This window comes from Aulonocara sp. 'chitande type north' Nkhata Bay, linkage group LG18, assembly GCF_057382095.1.
Source record: "Aulonocara sp. 'chitande type north' Nkhata Bay isolate Kocher_YH1m ecotype deep benthic linkage group LG18, A_spYH_male_GT1.1, whole genome shotgun sequence".
NCBI classification, from domain to species: Eukaryota; Metazoa; Chordata; class Actinopteri; order Cichliformes; family Cichlidae; genus Aulonocara; species Aulonocara sp. 'chitande type north' Nkhata Bay.
Window position 1 is genome coordinate 32,382,006 of NC_141361.1, and position 19,173 is coordinate 32,401,178.

At 42.5% G+C, this 19,173-nt stretch overlaps 2 protein-coding genes across 3 annotated transcripts in view; one reads left to right on the forward strand and one right to left on the reverse strand.

The window, feature by feature from the left end:
* Positions 1–19,173, reverse strand: part of rbfox3a (RNA binding fox-1 homolog 3a) — a 611,006-nt gene that overhangs the window by 234,559 nt on the left and 357,274 nt on the right. For both annotated transcript variants that reach the window (XM_086272040.1, XM_086272037.1), the window contains exon 4: positions 2,656–2,777. In XM_086272040.1, coding sequence (XP_086128166.1) covers positions 2,656–2,777 — 122 coding nt within the window. The remainder of the gene's footprint in view (positions 1–2,655; positions 2,778–19,173) is intronic.
* The window catches only part of LOC147309010 (uncharacterized), a 51,596-nt gene continuing 44,876 nt past the window's right edge, over positions 12,454–19,173 (forward strand). The window contains exons 1-2 of the mRNA XM_086271506.1: positions 12,454–12,487; positions 16,941–17,194. Coding sequence (XP_086127632.1) covers positions 12,454–12,487; positions 16,941–17,194 — 288 coding nt within the window. The remainder of the gene's footprint in view (positions 12,488–16,940; positions 17,195–19,173) is intronic.

Consider the following 19,173-nt stretch of genomic DNA (forward strand, 5'->3'; position numbering starts at 1 on the left):
CATTCCACAGATTATTCAGGAACTTTACTTCAGATTGGAGTTCTTATGTTGTACATCATCTTTTGCAGTAGTGATGGGATTTTCGGCTCCCAAATGGCTCTTCAGGTTGTTTTGTTGCTTTAATTAATTTATTATTAACAACAATATAAAATTATGCACAAAACGAATTACTAATGTAAAACAACAACAACATGGTTTTATTTATATGTGTTTATATATAAATATATGCGGTGGCCCCTAGAGGCAAAACACGTACAAACTCCAAAACACATTTCTAGCATTAACTGAACTTCCAAAACAGAGCTACTAGATCACTTAAATTACACAATTGAAAGCATGTGTGTATTGTTTGTGTATTTCTACACAAGCACTCATATATTCAAATAATAAAAAAAAAAAAGTTAATTTACCTGTTACTACCACACACCAAATCCGGTCATTGGTACTTCCTGGCTTGTGTAGCCACCAGGTAACAAAAGCTCAACACTGCCCCCTAGCGTCCTGGAGCACTTCTGTTGTGTTTTTACATTTTTTGAAGTTTGTACGTGCTTTGTCTGTAGGGGCCATCGTAAATATACTTTTATTTATTCACTGCACATAAAATGTAATAAATAAATCATATAATTGGATCAAGGACACATCTAAAACCTGCAGGACACCGGCCCTCGATGCCTGGAGTTCGATGCCTGTGTCTTAAATAATCAGGCCCCATCTTATCTTAATGACCTTGTAGTACCATATCACCCTATTAGAGCACTTCGCTCTCGCTCTGCAGGCCTACTTGTTGTTCCTAGAGTATTTAAAAGTAGAATGGGAGGCAGAGCCTTCAGTTTTCAGGCCCCTCTTCTGTGGAACCAGCTTCCAGTTTGGATTCAGGAGACAGACACTATCTCTACTTTCAAGATTAGGCTTCAAACTTTCCTTTTTGCTAAAGCATATAGTTAGGGCTGGACCAGGTGACCCTGAATCCTCCCTTAGTTATGCTGCAATAGACATAGGCTGCCGGGGATTCCCATGATGCATTGAGTTTTTCCTTTCCAGTCACCTTTCTCACTCACTATGTGTTAACAGACCTCTCTGCATTGAATCATATCTGTTATTAATCTCTGTCTCTCTTCCACAGCATGTCTTTATCCTGTCTTCCTTCTCTCACCCCAACCAATCACAGCAGATGGCCCCACCCCTCCCTGAGCCTGGTTCTGCCGGAGGTTTCTTCCTGTTAAAAAGGAGTTTTTCCTTCCCACTGTCGCCAAAGTGCTACAAGCAGTCGGCTACAAGCTAAGGTAAGCTAGTGAATCCATAAGCACACAGTAAATGAAAATGAAAAGTGTGTGACATGCTGGCAACAAATAACAACAAATAACTCTCAATCATGTTCTAACTATATCATGTACAGATGGTTACTATTAGGGCTGGGCGATATGGCCTAAAATCCATATTGCGATATAATTTGAAGCATGTGCGGTAACGATATATATCGCGATATATTCTTTTCTTCTGTATAACGTATTTTCCGCACTATAAGGACTTAAAATCCTTTAATTTTCTCAAAAATCAAAAGTGTGCCTTATGTATGAATTCTGGTTGTGCTTACTGACCTCGAACCGATTTTGGCTGCAGAAATCTGTTAAAAATTTTTTGATGGATTGTCAGAGCATTACGGCTATCGTAGTGAGGAGCTTCGCGGAGTAATCCGGTCCAAAACTCCGTCCGCTTCAGGTCCCAAAGTCAAACAAACACTGAGAGAAATGAGAATCATTTCTCCTCTCATCTGTTCGTATGGATTTCAAGCACCCGTAAGAACCCTGAAAATCATCAGCGTTGCTGCTTTAGCAGGTGTAACAATTAAGTTTAACATCCAGGCATCCATGAAAACAGAATTTATTAAATTTAACAAGAAAAGAAAGTGTACTTTCTTGATCCCCACGGGAAAATTCCTCTCTGCATTTAACCCATTCACACAGTGAAGCAGTGGGCAGCCATTGGGCGCCCAGGGAGCAGTGTGTGGGGATGGCACCTTGCTTAGGAGTACCTCAGGGTAGCTGTTCAGGGGAATCGAACCCCCGACCTTCCGATCATGGGGCCACCACTCTACCTACTGAGCTATTCCTGCCCTTAGCTTGCTAGTTTCCACCTAAACATTTCATACCATGTTCTGACTGCCCTCAGGGGCAGGGATAGCATCTAGGGGATGGGCCAGGACAGAGCTGGCCCTCTTTACCCGTCTGTTAAGTCATTTCCTACCCTTCTATGTGCTGCTACCTCCCCAGGACACAACTGCAAAAGCCGTCTCGACGACATAAAAGGTCCTCAGTAATTTCCCACACACCTCCAAAAGACCTTGAGCTGTGTAGCAGGTGGAGCTGACTTGAGACAACAAATTAATAAACAAGCTCAATCCAAAGAAAAGCTCCTGAAGGCCATGGAGCACCACACAGGCTCATCAAATGTCAACAACTGAGTGAAATCAAGGAGTGAGCTGTGTGTCTGTGTGTGTGTGTGTGTGTGTGTAATTATGTTAGAGGTTTTACAGCTGCTATGTAGTGAGTACATTTCGACACGTGGACTTCAAGTACAGATTCAAATAAGCAGGAGCAGCTCACAGTAAACAGGAAGAAGAAGAAAGATTAAACAGGAAGAGAAAAAAAAACTGACCAGTCTGGTGATGACGGGAAGCCCAAAGTGCCACAAGTGCTCGTTGAGTAGATCGCTGTACACCACGTTACCAAACAAAGCAATGGTTCCTGGTTTGCACAGACCACTTCCTGGCTTGGTTTCTGCAAAAGTGAAAGTCATTTCTTCTTATTCACGATATAAAGTCACTGATAACAATAATACTTAATGTGTTTCAAACAGTAAGAGGCTGGTAATAAAACAATCCCGAGACAGTATCCACATGTTTCCTGTTGTCTGTACCCCTCTACTCCTTCTTTACATCAGTCAGATCCAGCTCCTCCCCCTCTTGGACAACATGTGTCCATGCCATGTAATATGTGCCATACTGTTATTTTAAAGCATTTACAAACAAACTGCGTAAACAAACAAACAAACAAACAAACAGAGCCAAAACAATAGCGTCTGCTAAATGCCAGGTTAGTCACAAACAGTACTTTTGTTCTTCACGTCCCATGGACTGGATTTATTTTGCGTCACTGACACCTGGATGTCTCCTGGTGAGTCCAGCCTTAGTCCGCGGGTCGTGGTGGAGATCGAGCCACTGAACTTTGCCCGTAAACAGTCGTCGCCTCCCGTCTCTTTCTGCTGCTTTGAATGAAACCTTTTCGAGTCACTCTCCTGCACTGCTGTGTGATAGTTCACCTTTCACCAACATTTAATAGGGACTTTTTAACTGACTTCTGTCTCTCGGGTGAAATTATGGTTAAATTGTTGGGACTTTAATATTCATGTTAGTTTGAAACCTCTGGTGAAGGAGATATAGTGGACTCTTAATCTATTTCAATCTGTAAGTGGTCCCACTCAGGAACGTGGGCCCACTCTGGATCCTGTTTTAGCTTCTGGTTTATCTGATGTCAATGTGAAAATTGGTGATGCAGAGTTTTCAGATCTGTCGCCTCTAGATTTTAACTGGGAGCGTCGAACTAATAAAAGCATCTGACTGGAGGAGCGCAGAGTTCGAGTGGGAGGTGCAGGCTAAGCAGATCTGAAGTGTAACCTGAAGCCAAACCATGGAGAGCTTTAAGAGCAAATATTAAAACCTTTGAAAAGAGTACGAAGAATCACCACATGAGCTACAGCTTGGGCATAAGTGGCACTATTTTTCTGAGACATAATGTTTCCTTTCATTGTTATGCAAACAACTTTCAAGTGCATTTTCCACTGAAGCACTGGTGCATCCTCTGTCCAGCCTGTCCTTGACTGCATCATTGACATCAGGAGATTGCACTAAATCGGTTGAAGTTTAATGAGAATAAGGCAGAAGTCATGATGTTTATACCCAGTTGCACTAGCAGCCCCCCTGCATCGAGCGTCCCTTTCTGGCTCCATATGAGAAATCCATTAACTTAGCTGTGAAAACGGATCCTTCTCTACAGTTTCATCCTCATGTGAGTCCTGTGGGAAAATCCTGCTTTTTCCAGTTGAAGCAACTGTCAGAGTTCAAGCCTCCTCTGTCCAAACACAACATTGAAACATTACTTAGGTCTTCTTTTACCATCTGGTCCGTGTTTGTCTTTTATATTTGGTGTTGTTGTTTTTAAAGTGCACTAGAAGTGATAAATATGGTAAAAACATTCCTCTTTCATCATTTTACACTCCAACTCCTTTACATCATAAATGTTGGTCAAACTGTTTAGCAGTGTTCTTTAGCCCTGTATGCTCATCTGCATACAGGGCTGGACTGGGACAAAAAATCAGCCCGAGCATTTTGACTAGAGACTGGCCCACCATTATAGGAAAAATCATAAAGCCTTTGAATGCAAACAAACGCTGTTGTGACAGTGATGGACACTGTTCTGATGGTATATATGTATCAATCTATCAATAGTTTGTTGTAAGATTCAGATAATTATTTAATAAAAGTGAGACATTTTAAATGAGAATAAGAAAGTATTTCTTTGTGCCCCCCTCTCCCTGTTAATGCCCTCCCTGGCCCCCTGGCAACACTTTGCTAGACCCGCCCCTGCACAGTTACCAGCTGTCAGCTACCTAAAAAAGGATCCTGGTGTTATTTGTCTCTCAGAAACAGTTCGTAACTTCCCTTCAACTCATTCATGTCACCTAAAAGGTAAACCTGTTTCTCCATCACCTGTTCAGCTCTGATGATTCAGTAAGGACGTCTCCTGGTTTCATCTTCATGTTTCCCTCTCTCCCTCATCCACCTGCTGTCCTCCACCACTTACTAATGTTACTGAATCTGTGGAAGCTCCGTGATAGCTACCACACGAACGAATAACGAGCCTATCTAAATCCCAGTAACGATTAACGTGTTCCTGATTTCGGCATAATAACTAGTTACCGTGCTTGTTACCACAATAATAACGTAGTTACTGTATTAGTCCCTGCACTGCTGTTTAGTAAGTGAACCTCCTCTGCTGAGAGTCACTTAGCCTGTTAACTCACAATAAACAGAGCAGTGAATGGTTTGTTTAGCACCCTGGTTTGCTGTCAGTCTCCCATCAAAGAAAACAAGTTAATCCAACAGCACGTGTGCAAACAACAAAAAGAAAGCTGCTAGCCTCTCAGCTTTTGTTAACAGGACACTTCACGGCAGGCACTGCTTACAACACAATATCACATATTTGTAATCCTGTAAAGCAAAGATGTGTCTGGTCTGGTGTCTGGTTTGCTGTCTTCGTGGGGACATCCCATTAACATAACCCTAACATAACCTAATTGTAACCCTGACACTAAAACCACAGTTTGAGTCTCAAAAATGCCTTCAACCCCATGGGATTTTGGTCCCCACCAAGATAGTAAGAACCTGTACACGCAGACACACACACACACACATGCACAAACACACACAAATGCACAGACACACACACACACACACTGCTGAGGCTGCAGGGATCTGGATGCCAGTCCAACAACAGTACGAGTTCCTCCGTGTGTCCCTGCAGTGACTCCAGAACAAAGGCCTCCAGTGTGCGATGCAGAGTTCTGCTCTTCTCTGTGTCGAGCTGATCTGATTGAATAAAAGCTCCACGGTATCCTGTTCTGGCTCCATATAATCTTTCTATACAAGATATACTTGTTTTACTATACTCCTCATGTTTTATACATAATGTTGTGACTATATTCTGTGACCACGGTGGGCAGATAACGTCTCTCTGTAAATCCCTGCTCCTTCCTGTACTGTTGTTTGCAAAGGAAAATCAAGCCTCACAGAGACAGTGGATCCCTTTGGCTGTGGGCTGTGGAGTCAGACGGCCTTTCCAACCTCTGACCTCACATCGTTGGGAGACAAGAAGACCCGAGACGTTTGGACCATCTCCACTGGAATTTTCATAAGCAGACCACATTGTCCTCGTAACAGATATGAAATAAACTGGGGGGTTTAACAGGGCGGCCCTTAGCGGCTGGAAACACAGTGAGACGGACCGAGGCAAGTGTAGTGGAACAAAGTATTTATTTGCTATACAGCTCTCCTTACAACAATTAACTTGTCGAGCTTCTTCACAGCACAAAAATCCATCCTCTAATGACAACTGGCAGCCTTAAATATGTTCAGCTATCACAGACTAAACCATTATTCCACTCTCAGGTAAATTCTTAAATCCCAACCTTCCACCACAGTATACAATATATCAATAAGAATAAATAAATACATAAATACATTTCACATTTACATATTAATAGATATTTTACACTTTAATGTTACACCAAACCCAGTATTATAAAAACCCAGAAACCAAAGCACAACAAGATTCACTACACTCTCTTTACCAATGGTCTCTCCCGGAACCTTTAAATGGTGTCTGGACCCCCGGGGAAACATTTGCCCAAACACCTTGAAGAGGACACAGGCAAGAAAGGTGAGTAATCATTAACTTACAAACACTTATTGCACCACTTTTATCCCTAGATTTCACACACACATTTGTATTAGTTTTCCTTACTGGTAAACCTTAATCACAATCTCAATCACCATTCTTCTCTCCTGACAGACAACCACCACATTCCTTGACGAGGAGCAGCTGTGCAGGATCTGAAATAAGGCCACCAACTGATTTTAAAATTCCCAATAAATAGTCAATAAATATTTAAACTTCTTGTGTGCAAATCCATGCTTAAAGCGCAATGCTCATAAAGTGCTTGATAAGGTGCTTTTAATAAAGTGAAAGGTGTGCTCTAAAGTGCTATACATATAATATGATGGTGATGGAGCACCTCTTCAACCTGAGCCTGAGGTTGGGAAGAGTCCCACAGCTCTGGAAAACCTCCTGTGTTGTACCAGTGCCAAAGACTTCACGCCCCAAGGACCTTAACAGCTACAGGCCGGTGGCTCTGACATCCCACCTGATGAAGACCCTGGAGCGGTTGGTCCTGGCTCAGCTTCGGCGCCTAATAAGCTCATCACTGGACCCACTTCAGTTTGCCTACCAGCCTGGCATTGGAGCGGATGATGCCGTCATTCACCTCCTACATCGTTCCCTCGCTCACCTGGAGCACTGTGAGAATCATGTTCTTTGATTTCTCCAGTGCCTTCAACACTATTCTTCCCTCGGTTCTGAAGGACAAGCTGGTGAACTCTGGAGTGGACCATCACCTCACTACCTGGATTTTGGACTACCTCACCGACCGACCACAGTATGTGAGGACTCAGGGCTGTGTGTCGGACAGGGTCGTCTGCAGTACGGGGGCCCCACAGGGAACGGTTCTGGCTCCGTTCCTCTTCACCATCTACACTGCAGACTTCTCCCACAATTCCACCCAGTGATTCCTGCAGAAGTTCTCTGATGACTCTGCAATAGTCGGCCTCATCACTGATGGGGACGACAAGGAGTACAGAGGTCTGACCCAAGACTTTGTGGACTGGTGCCAGCTGAACTACCTCCAGATCAACGCCAGTAAAACCAAGGAACTGGTGGTAGACTTCCGCAGGCACAAGCATTCTCCACTGCAACCACTGAACATCCAAGGTATGGACATTGAGGCTGTGGACAGCTACAGGTACCTTGGTGTTCATCTGAACAATAGACTGGACTGGACTCATAACTCAGACGCCCTCTACAGGAAAGGGCAGAGCAGGCTGTACCTGCTGCGGAGACTCAGGTCGTTTGGAGTGGAGGGCCCACTCCTGAAGACCTTCTATGACTCTGTGGTGGCTTCTGCTATCTTTTATGGCGTGGTCTGCTGGGGCGGCAGCATCTCTGCTGGGGACAGGAAGAGACTGAACAGGGTGATCCGAAGGGCCAGCTCTGTTCTAGGATGCCCTCTGGACCCAGTGGAGGTGGTGAGTGACAGGAGAACGGCGGCTAAGCTGTCATCCCTGTTGGACAACATCTCCCACCCCATGCAGCAGACTGTGACAGCACTGAGCAGCTCCTTCAGTGGGAGACTGCGGCACCCACGGTGTGGGACGGAGAGATTTCGCAGGTCTTTCCTCCCTACTGCTGTCAGACTCCATAATAAAGACTTTAACTGATCAAGCACACACATCCATACATATGCAATAATACTAAGTGCAATAATCCTTTCTGTCATCGTTGTATTTTTACTCAGTTGTATATAGTATTTGTATTTGTATTCTATTTTTATCTTATTGTATATTTATTTTATTTTATTCTACTGTATATAGTATTTTATTCTATTCTGTACAGTTGTGTACTGTATTTATTCTTATTGTATTCTAATTTTTGCGTCATAACTTTTGCACTGTCCACTTCCTGCTGTGACAAAACAAATTTCCCACGTGTGGGACTAATAAAGGTTATCTTATCTTATCTTATCTTATATAAATAAATGCAGTAAGGGAGTCCTCTTCCTTACAGGGGGAATGAGATTTGTTCAAGTCATCACAGAGCTGAGGAAACTCAGTGTTTCAAACGTGATGAATTACTTTCAAAAGAAGACTGGGAGATCCTCTCTGTATTGATTCTTCCACAAACAATGGTGCCGAGCAAAGGTGGCGAGTACAGCTGAGCTGTGTTAAAAAGTACTCCAGTAAAAGATAAAATACTTAAACAACTTCTTTACTCAAGTAAAAGTACAAAGTACACTTCTACCACCTACTACTAACTTAGTGTTATATTAATCACAATGAAGTAATATTAGTAGATAGAAAAACAAAATTATGTTAGTCTACTCTTTCATTGTGATTGAACTCTGAACCAGGTTGAAGCAGTGAAATAGAACCTGATCAGAGAGAAAGAGGGGGAATAATAAGCAGCTTTATTTTCTGTTACATTTTAAAGGCTGACTTTGCCTCCAACAGGAAAATGAGCAGGGAAGTGGCTGAAGTGGGACACAGCGCACAATAATTTCTACTGAGAGCTCCGGTCCTAGTCTACAGGCTGTGATCAGCTGGTCTCTGCTCTTTGTGGATTTAAACACCTGCATTCGAGCAGATGTTTTATAAGTTGTCCTGGTGTTTGTCCTCTGCACTGTTCATGCTGTATTTATATTAAACTGTATGAAGATGGTGAGGAGGGAAAAGCCCGTTATGTAGCCTGACCATGAGCAGCACAGCCACTGAGCACCAGCCACACACTGTTCGTTACTTTGACTCTGTGGTAAGCTGGGGCGGCTGTAGCTCAGGAGGTTGAGCAGGTCCTCTACTGGTCGAAAGGCCGGTGGTTCGATTCCCCTAGTCTGCATCTTAAAATATGTCTAAGTTGCTCCACCAGAGTGTGAATGTTAGTCAGTAAGGACTTAAAATCATAGAAGAGAGTGAATGTGGCAGGTTGTATTAACAGCTTTGAATACTGAGAGAGGAGAAGCACTGCGTAAGAATCAGTCCATTCAGCAAACCCATGACAGAGCAGCAAACCAACCTACGAGGACCTTTAATTAAAACATTTAATCCAGGTTAGTTTGCAACATGAAAACAAACCAATATCTGATTTAAAAACACGAGGACTTAAGTGTAAGCTTAAATTTACACTTTATCAAACCCCACTGAGCATTCTTTAACCCTTAGCTCTCTCCTCTCCTTCTTTCTTATCTTTCTCCATCTCTGAGTGAACTTAGCGCTCTTTCTTTTCTCTCCCTGTCAAATACAGCAGCTAGACCTTCAGCTGCAACACACTGTGAGACAAACCGCACACAAACGGTTTGTGTTTGAATTAGTGTTGAGCTGATAGAAGCGCTGAATTTGAAATGAGCTGCCACAGCGTGTTACAGCTTTATGCTCGCTTGTCTTCTGTAGTGGTAGCTTGATGCTGAAGTACCACGACCGTAACTCTTCGACACCTGCATTTGTTCCAATGCTGAACACAAGACAAAAAACACAGACCCACTTCAACCTCAAAGACTACGGCAAAAAGTTTTGCCTCTTTCGTCTGTTTAATAAAAACCGGACTGTCTTTCATGTGTTACTGTTTTTAAGCTCTGTTTGATGTGTGAAGGTGAAGGCCTGCAGTGACTAAATAAAAAGTCAACCTCCTAAACTGAGAGGAGAAATGTGTAGACAAACTTCTTATTGTTAAAATGTTGTTTTTATTTACACCTACCAGCACACCTACCTGCTGTGCTGGTAGGTGTGTAAATGGAAAAACTACTGTATCAAATGAAAACATAGGAAGAGTGAACATATTATCCAACAGCTGTCCACTTCAGTGATATGAAACATCAGGCTGCTCCTCTACATGTTTGTGGTATTGAACACGACGCCGGGAAGGACATCAAGACTTTTGTAGAAGAGAGAGATATTTACCTTACAGACACTGTCACCTAAACGACTCAATGATAAACATTCATAAAAAAACATTAAACGTATTGTTATGGATGGTGTCCACGGCCCCTCTTTGATGTGGCCCCTCACTGTGTTCACCAATTAGTATTCTCTGATTGGATAATGCTTCCTTTGTGGATGCATTCATACTATTAAAGTGGCAGCAGCCTGAACTGAAGAATTAGCTATGAATAAATGTTAGCTTGTATGATAAACTTTAAGGAATCTCAAGAAAGCCAGTATTTGTCACATGCAAGCTGCCCTGCAGCAGAATGGGGAGACAGGCCGGAGACCGGTAGTATTATTGAAAAACACTGAAATGTAAAATACAATGGTCGAGGAGGGGGAAAAGAGACCTCTACTCATGCTGGGCTCCTGTGGGGGACAGCATGAGAACAGGAAACAAATGTGCTCTTCTGCACAAAGAGCGCATAAATGTCCACATCACAACACCATGAAGCACGTCACAGGCAACAGGGGTGGGTGAGGACTGAGAAGTAAGCCGATGCAGACACAGCCATCCTGCCCTGCAGCTATGCATCCAGCGCTGGGCCCAGACTCGGCCTCGGAGATAAGCACACGAGGGCGTTTGGAACGAAGAGTCTAAACACAGTATATTCAGACCCAGCCTTGAGACCACAGCTGGCGCTGATATGGTAGCCGCATGAAATAGTGGTGGTGTTCTTGCTTTAGTGTGAACCCCTGCATGTCAATTTCACAGTCGATCTAATGTCCATCACTGGTTCCTCACCATTCCCATTGGAGAGTAGTGATCCTCTCCACGATGTTATCCAGTTTGCTCATAGAGCACAAGTGTTCACGACAGCCGTGAGCCTGTCCACAATGTTGTCAGAGTCTCAGCACTCACAGCAGCCGCAAGCTTCTCCAAGATGTCCTCCGTGCTGCGTCTGATGAGCCCATTCTGAGAAACCACGGCTCACTCCATCGTTCCAATCAACACATAGCGAGCAGCCTTGTGGGGATTTGATCGGCTGTTTCCGCTTTCTGTATTCTTCGATAAGCCAGGGCCAAGCCAGCGCCGATCAGCAAGAACCCCGTTATCATGGTTCCAAAATGATAGATGTCTTCAATGGGCTCTCCCAGGCTTCTTGTCGAGAGGAGGGTGTCAGTTGCATTCAGGGACCAGTTGATCAAATCCATAATTCCTCTTTTAGGTTTTAGAGAAGTTTTGTGAGACTCTTCCAGGAGAGAAGCAGACAAGACTAGACAGAGACATGAGAAAGCCGAGCAGGAAAGATAAGGGGAGGGAGAAAATGCGAAGATCTCCCGTCAGTTTCACAACCTTTACAATAATGTAAAGTGAGGGGCAAGGACAAAGTCACACACTGAACCCAAACACTTTGTTCTAGTTAAGATGAAACATTGGAGGCTGTTTGCTTTCTGTTCCAACATAAATGTCTTCTAGTGTCAGCCGCAGAATTTCCACCTATTTCAAACTCAGCTATTGTTAAATAGTGAATCAAACTCAGTACTAGCAGATATTCAAGAACAGTAAAAATATAAGTCAAATAAAGCAATGAAAAAGAAAATAAATATGAAAAAAAAGTTAAATATTCCGTTTTAAACAGGAATATTCAGAGTTTCTGTATTTTTGCATATATCAATGAAAGTTATTCACATTTCTTATGGATTACTGGAGTCACCTGAGTTTGAAAGACTCTTTTCTCTCTACAGAAGATGAAAGAGTAATTTAGCAGCTGGAAGCAACGTTTCAGTGTGTTTAACTAAACCTGTCACAAACTTTTATTAAGATCTCGCACAAGCACAGCCTTTAATTAAGTAGCTGTAAGAGACGAGCCACTGAGTGAGCAGATGAAGGAGCTCGTCTGTGGATGTAATTAGATTAAAATCCATAATACTCAGTGTGACAACGGTTTGCTGGGCCAGGAGGAGAGCAAATAACCGAAGCTGTCCTCTCTGAAACACACGGATCACATTCAGTCTGACTGCAGCTCCTCCTCTGAGCCATCGTGGGGAGGATTCCTCATGGTCCAGTGTGTGTGTGTGCGTGTGTGTGTGTGTTTGTGTGTTTGAATGAGCGAGGGATTACTGCTCAGTCTGCTACTCCCGATGCGCTGATGGCAAGAACAGAAGAGATGGAGGAAAAGGAGAGTGAGCTGTGCATATGGAAAGCTGGAAGCTGGAGGTCTTTGAGTGAATCGATGACAACGGTCACCCTGAGGCACCTGTTGTTGTGATTTGGTGCTGTGTAAATAAAACTGAATTGAATTGAGTGTCCCTCCACATTCACACATACATGCACACATTTACACCCTCTGTCATCTTTAGTGAGTCAGCTGTGCTCACTACAGTCCAACTCCAGACCATTTTATTGCCTCTTCCAATCCTGTCTTTGAAACCATGTTGCCCAGGCATCTGTCCCTCTGACACCACATACAGGCTTGTTTGTTCCTCTATTAATCTTGACATCTTGTGACATTAAGAAGTTAACTGCCAGTGTTAACTGTTACTTGAAAAAAGTAATCAGTAACTAATTACCGATTACTTACCCCAAAAAGTAATCCCGTTACTTTACTGATTACTTATTTTCAAAAGTATAATTACTTAGTTACTTAGTTACTTTTTAAAAACACGATTTACAACCTGAGTAGGTGATAAAGCGATAGATCTTTCAGCCCAATTCTACTTTTTCTACATAATCCATCATACAAAATGTAATCAAATGGAAAAGTCTCTTTTTAAAACTTGTTTTATTAGTTTTAATCTTTTAACTTTATGCATCAAGCAAAAATTTAATTATCTGCAACATTCTCTGACTGGAAGAAATTAGTTTAACATTTAAACCTATTTTCTGCACATTCCAGCACATAAAATAAAATAGTTTTTTGTGTTTACACTCAGTCTTTCAAATAGATGCAAGTAAAACACAGCAGAAAATAATTAAAGTCAAAGACTCAGCGGTCCTGTTGCTCTATTTTCACCTGTAAAGCAGGAGTGGGGCAGGCGGAGGTTTACCCTGGTGCAGGTGTGCCGCGGTCAGTGGAAGAATCCGCGAGTTTCTCTGTGAGTTTCCCATCACGTCGTAGCTACTCGGTGCTTGTTTGGAGGTTTAGGGGTTTTTTTCGCTGTAAAAAGAAGTTTTCTTCCCACGCACAGCGGACACTAATGTTTTTGTCACTTTTTATGGAATCAAACTCAAAGTAAGGTCAGTACTTCCACGCTTTAAACGCTGCACGCTCATACTCTCTCCGCACTCGATATATCATCCATTGTTGATCTGCACACAGCTGTTGTCACTAACAGCGCACTCGCTTACGTCACTGTCGTGAGACACTCGCAAAAAAAATCACGGTTTTAGTAACGCAGTAACGCAGCGTTCCTACAGGAAAGTAACGGTAATCTAATTACCCTTTTTGCAATAGTAATCCCTTACTTTACTCGTTACCTGAAAAAAGTAATCAGATTACAGTAACGCGTTTTACTGCCCATCTCTGCTAACTGCAGTATAACAGAAATGACCAGACTCCAATCAAATGCCGCAAACCTGAAGTCAGCCAAAAGTTCATGTTGTCATACTTTAGTATACATTTCGTATACAAATGTTTCGTCACTCATCCAAGTGACTTCTTCAGTCTCACTGAAGGAACAATTTAAGACCAATTGTCTGCATGATCAACTCGGTCACCTATAACATCTCCAAGTTTCTGGCTTCGATCCTCAACCCGCTGGTGGGCAGCTCTGAACACCACCTCCAGAACACCCTGTATTGAGAAGGTGAGAGATGTCATGATGGAGGCAGATGAAACCATGGTGTCGTACGACGTTACATCTCTCTTCACTTGCATCCCAGTCACAGAAGCGTTGGAGGTAGTTCGTAAGAGATTACAGGATGACCCCAACCTCAGCAGCAGGACCGCTCTCAGCATCGACCAAGTGTGTTTGAACTGTGTCTTCATTCCACCTACTTCACATACAAGGGTCAGTTCAACAGACAGAAACATGGGTGTGCCATGGGCTCCCCAGTTTCACCCATTGCGGCCAATTTGTACATGGAAGAAGTGGAAAAGAGGGCTTTGCTATCCTACCCTGGAACACCACCAAGTCATTGGTTCAGATAAGTGGATGACACCTGGGTGAAAATCAAATCTCAGGACGTACCACAATTCAAACTGGGCGTCATCAGGACGCTACCACACAGAGCGAACACCATCCCCACAGACACAGCAGCCAGGGAGGCAGAAGAACATCAAGAAGGCCCCGAGTAAATGTGGTTATCCCTGCTGGACTTTTGTCAAAGCTGGGAAGGCTCCTAAAGAAAGCTCCGATCCAGGAGAGAAGGACAACCGCTGCCTAAGAGAAAACCTGTAGTGATCCCGTACGTGTCAGGAGTATCGGATTCATAGATCAGGGAAACCAAACAACCTCTGACTAAGCGGACGGCACAACACAGCAGAGCCACCTCGTCAGGCCAGGACTCTGCAGCCTATTTACACCTACAGGCCAGTGGACACTCGTTCAGTGATGAGGATGTAACATCCTGGACCGGGAGGAACGCTGGTTTGAGGGCGGAGTCAAGGAGGGAAAGACCATCTCTGAATGGAGGAGGGGGCCTGAGGGTACATCTGTCACCATCTTACAATGCTGTGATTGCAGCCATTCCCCAACTCTCTGTGAATGGGACTCATGGCCATTGATCAGTGGTTGTTGATCAATGGTCATTTAATTTGCATATTAATGATGAAGGAACTGACCTCCCAGCCCATTGTTCCTTCACTGGGCTGGTTTCAGTCATTATGCAAATGTACTGTTTATAAGTTTGGGGAAACCTGCAGTCAGCTGAGACTGAAGACGTCACCTGATGATGATGAAACGTTTCTCCCCCTGAAAACATCCAGATGAACAGAATCAACCTTTGGGACTTACTTCCCTGGATGAATGAGCGTGCATCAAGTGCTATGGAGTTAGAGATCTGTGTGATCACAACACTTAAATCTTTGTTTATTTATTAATGCATTTATTGCTTGACTAATACATTACCACAAAATAAACAAAAATCCCCAAATGAATACAAAACAATAAAAAATGAACAGCACAACATGCTAAAATGGGTTTGACCAACTCTAACATACTGAATAAAATAAAATAATTTTTTGAAGCTCATTTTTTAACCTCAACTTGATCGGCTTTAATAATGAAAAGTACCCAGAGCTATTTCTACTACGGCTCTTTGGAAACTGAACTTAATTGCGCTCCTCATCAAGGAGTCCAAAGAACCCAATAAAGACTCCACAGCCCATCAAGTCAAGCAGTGGATTGGTCAGCACTGTTACTAATAACCACTGATGAATATCATAAAGGCCAATAAAAGCTCATGGACAGGCTGCAGTGCTTTCCTATATTTCTCCTCGCCGGTCATGTGGAGACTAATGTGTGCAGCACAGCATCTCAGCCAAGTGCAGATTCACACAGTCCTTCTGCAGCATCCATGACTTAGGATTTATTTATGTATTTGCTGCATTTGCTAAACTGAAACAGGACATGCTTGATCAGCCACTAACATATGAAGCATCAAAATATGAAAAAATATGATGAACTGAGTTCAGAGGATCACATCTGTTAGTACAGACAAAAGTAATACAAAGCAGTTATTTCACCGCTCTGTCCGGGATCAAATGTTTGTTGGATTAGTTTAGAGAAAACGTATCAATCCACAGCCAAATGATTGTTCAGCATCCTTATGGATCAGCTCCAAATCATAAAAAAGCGCCTTGACAAGCCATGTAAAGAAAATAATAACGAATACTGATTTCATTACACTCACTAACCTTCTCTCAAGTAGACACACATGCTTAGCCTTGCAGATGGCTGCAAATATCAGCACAATAAACTGTTAACTGACACACACAACAGTGGAGCTGACTGTGTGCGTTCTTTAAAAAGTGTTTCACAGATTTTAGTCCGAGTTATTTATTGTAGGTCAGAGAAAGCCTACATGCATGTGCCTGTGCAGTACATATGACACCATACATGTAATCCATGACATGGATCAGAGGTGTCCACCAACGAGTTTGTCAAGTAAAAGCAGGATCATTACTGCAGTGTGACCACAGCCAACTATATTTCCTCTCCATCAGAGTTACATGAACCAAACAGAGCTGATGTACATCTGCAGACAGCAGGCATGTTGAAATATTACTGTATCTGGAAGAACCGACAAATTCAGGAAGTATTTAATCAAATAACAAATGATTCACAAATATCAGTCTTTTCTATAAATTGGACATAATCGTTTTTCCAATAAAATTAGAACTCATGAAATCCAACATTTGTACTTTTCCTTGGTCACAGGGACTCTCACATACCTGAATATTATCTCCCCCAAATTCTCAGATGTAGGAGGCTATGGTTAGGGTCAGGGTTTAGTTCACTTCACTTTGTTTTGGATAAGATTAATAACGATCTGAAACAAACTTCCCATCACATTATTAGGCTGAATAACTATCATCAAAATGAAAGTTTTACATCAAATTATTCATTTTCCCAATGTTCCCAGAAGGCTCATCTGTGCTGTTTGCTCATGATGTGGTTCTGTTGGCTTTATCAGGTGGTGGCCTCCAGTTTGAACTGGAGTGGTTTGCAGCAGTGGGGATGAGAATTAGCACCTCCAAATCTGGGGCCATGGTCCACAGCTGGAAAAGGATGGAGTGCTCACTCCAGGTCAGGGACCAGATGTTGCTGCAAACGGAGGCGTTTGTGTACACTGGGTCCTGTTCATGTATGAGAAGGGAAGTGAGAGATGGACAGATGGATCGGGATGGCGTCTGCATGGATGTGGACGCTGTGTACCACTCCATCGTGGTGAGTCGAGACCAGAGCACAAATGTGAAGCTGTCAATTTGCTGCTCGATCTGTGTCCCTCATATGGTTACGAGCTCTGGGTAGTGACCGAAGAATGAGGTAGAGCCGCTGCTCCTCCACGTCAAAAGGAGCCACTAGAGTTGGTTCGGGCATCTGATGACCCCATGGGCTGCTCTTGGGCGAGGTGTTCTGGACATCTCCTACTGATGCCTGCTTACCTACCTCTCCACTAAATTCTTTTTAAAAATGAATTTAAATTAGCCTAATTTGAAATTCAATGTATTGGTTTGAAAGTGATCGTCACTCAATTGAAACTGAATTTTATATTTTGAAAATGAATTAATTTGCTTTGAAACTGTATTTTATCCTTTAAAAAGGTGGCTCTTGAATAATTTCAGTTTCACTTCTCACCATTCAGTTTCAGTTCCAAAATTCAGCTTTTTGGGACTTACATCCGGTTCCAGAATAATCGAGCGCAGATTAATAGAACTCAGTCTTACCTGCGGACCGAGAGTGTTACTGACGGGAATCTACAGCATCTTGAGCTGGATTAACACCTCAGAAGTTATTCGTCATGTCGAATGACCAGCAGATAAACTCTCAGGTTGGTAATAAATGTATTACATGTATAAGAAGAAGCGTCATGTTAACATGTGATAGCCGTACAGTAACTTTTATGTTTATTGTAGCTGTTAGCTAAAAACACTAATTTAGCGTAGTTTGTGTTGAATTCAGCTTTGACAAACATGATCGACTGTTTCTAGTAGAATTCCAAAGTTGTCATCTTGGACCCTCTCAGAGCCCTGCATGCTTGCAGAGACCCCTACAGTAGGGAAACATGCAAAACGGTGTCCAAACCTTTGTATTTGAGCTTTATTTATGTCTTACACAGCATCCCAAATCTTTAGCTAATTTAATAACTTTAGCTAAAGTGAATAGTTTGATTCATTAGTTCAGCATTAACAAAGGAAGTAAAATTATCAGCAAGGCACAAGCTACAAAGGACTAACATGACACAGGAAATAACTTAACAGGGAAAAACTGAACACAGACACTTGACAGAAGGACTCGAGTGGGTAGAGAGGAAACAACAACTGACCAAAATACGAGGAAACAAAATTATTAATAACCTCCACAAACACAAACTTCCTCGTCTTCAAGTCTTAAAAGTCCAAACAAAAACAGAAGCTTTAGCAGAAATGTGAAAGGCGTAAAGCTGACAGACAAAAACACAGACCATAACAACCAAAACTCTAATCCAACCAGCAAGTATCAATAATTCAGATCGATTAACTGTCTGATTCAAAGTTTGCATTTGCATGTACGTTTCTGTCCAATAAGTCAGTCATGCGGATAAACTTTTGTAGATATTTATTCATACTTCAACTCTGAAAGTGGGAAAACGTCTGATGAGCCCATATGTTTGACTGTTATCTCTCAGTGTAATCTCTGCTGGATTACAGACGTTTTTCTTTTTACTGTGTCAGAGAATAAAAAGGGACTAGGTCGTTTCTCCCCATTTAAATACTTTAAGTATTTCTATCTCCTTGCTTCATCGTCCATAGTGTTTAATCACAGACATCCTTTAGTTACTGTGTAAAGGTACATGCATGTAAATATGATTTTCTTAAAAGAAGGAGAGATCAGAGCAGAGGAAGACAGAACAAGAGACACACTATAGAAGAGAGTTTAATTATTACTAATCGTTATAAAAAAACGAATTGAATTGATTAAATGAAGCAGGCATGTATAAACACAAAGAGAGTGAAAAGGGGTGTTGTTGCATGGAATGATGCTCTGTGTCCCAAAGATTCAGCGGCTAGCGATTGGACCGTCAGGTCCATGAATGACACTGATGTGGGCCGAGCACCCACAGCAGGCACATCGTTGTCTATTTAGTCTTTTCTCTGACAGACATCTTTCCAAATCTTTTGTTTTTTAGTTTGTTAGCTCTCATTACTTCTGGAACTTTCTGGCTT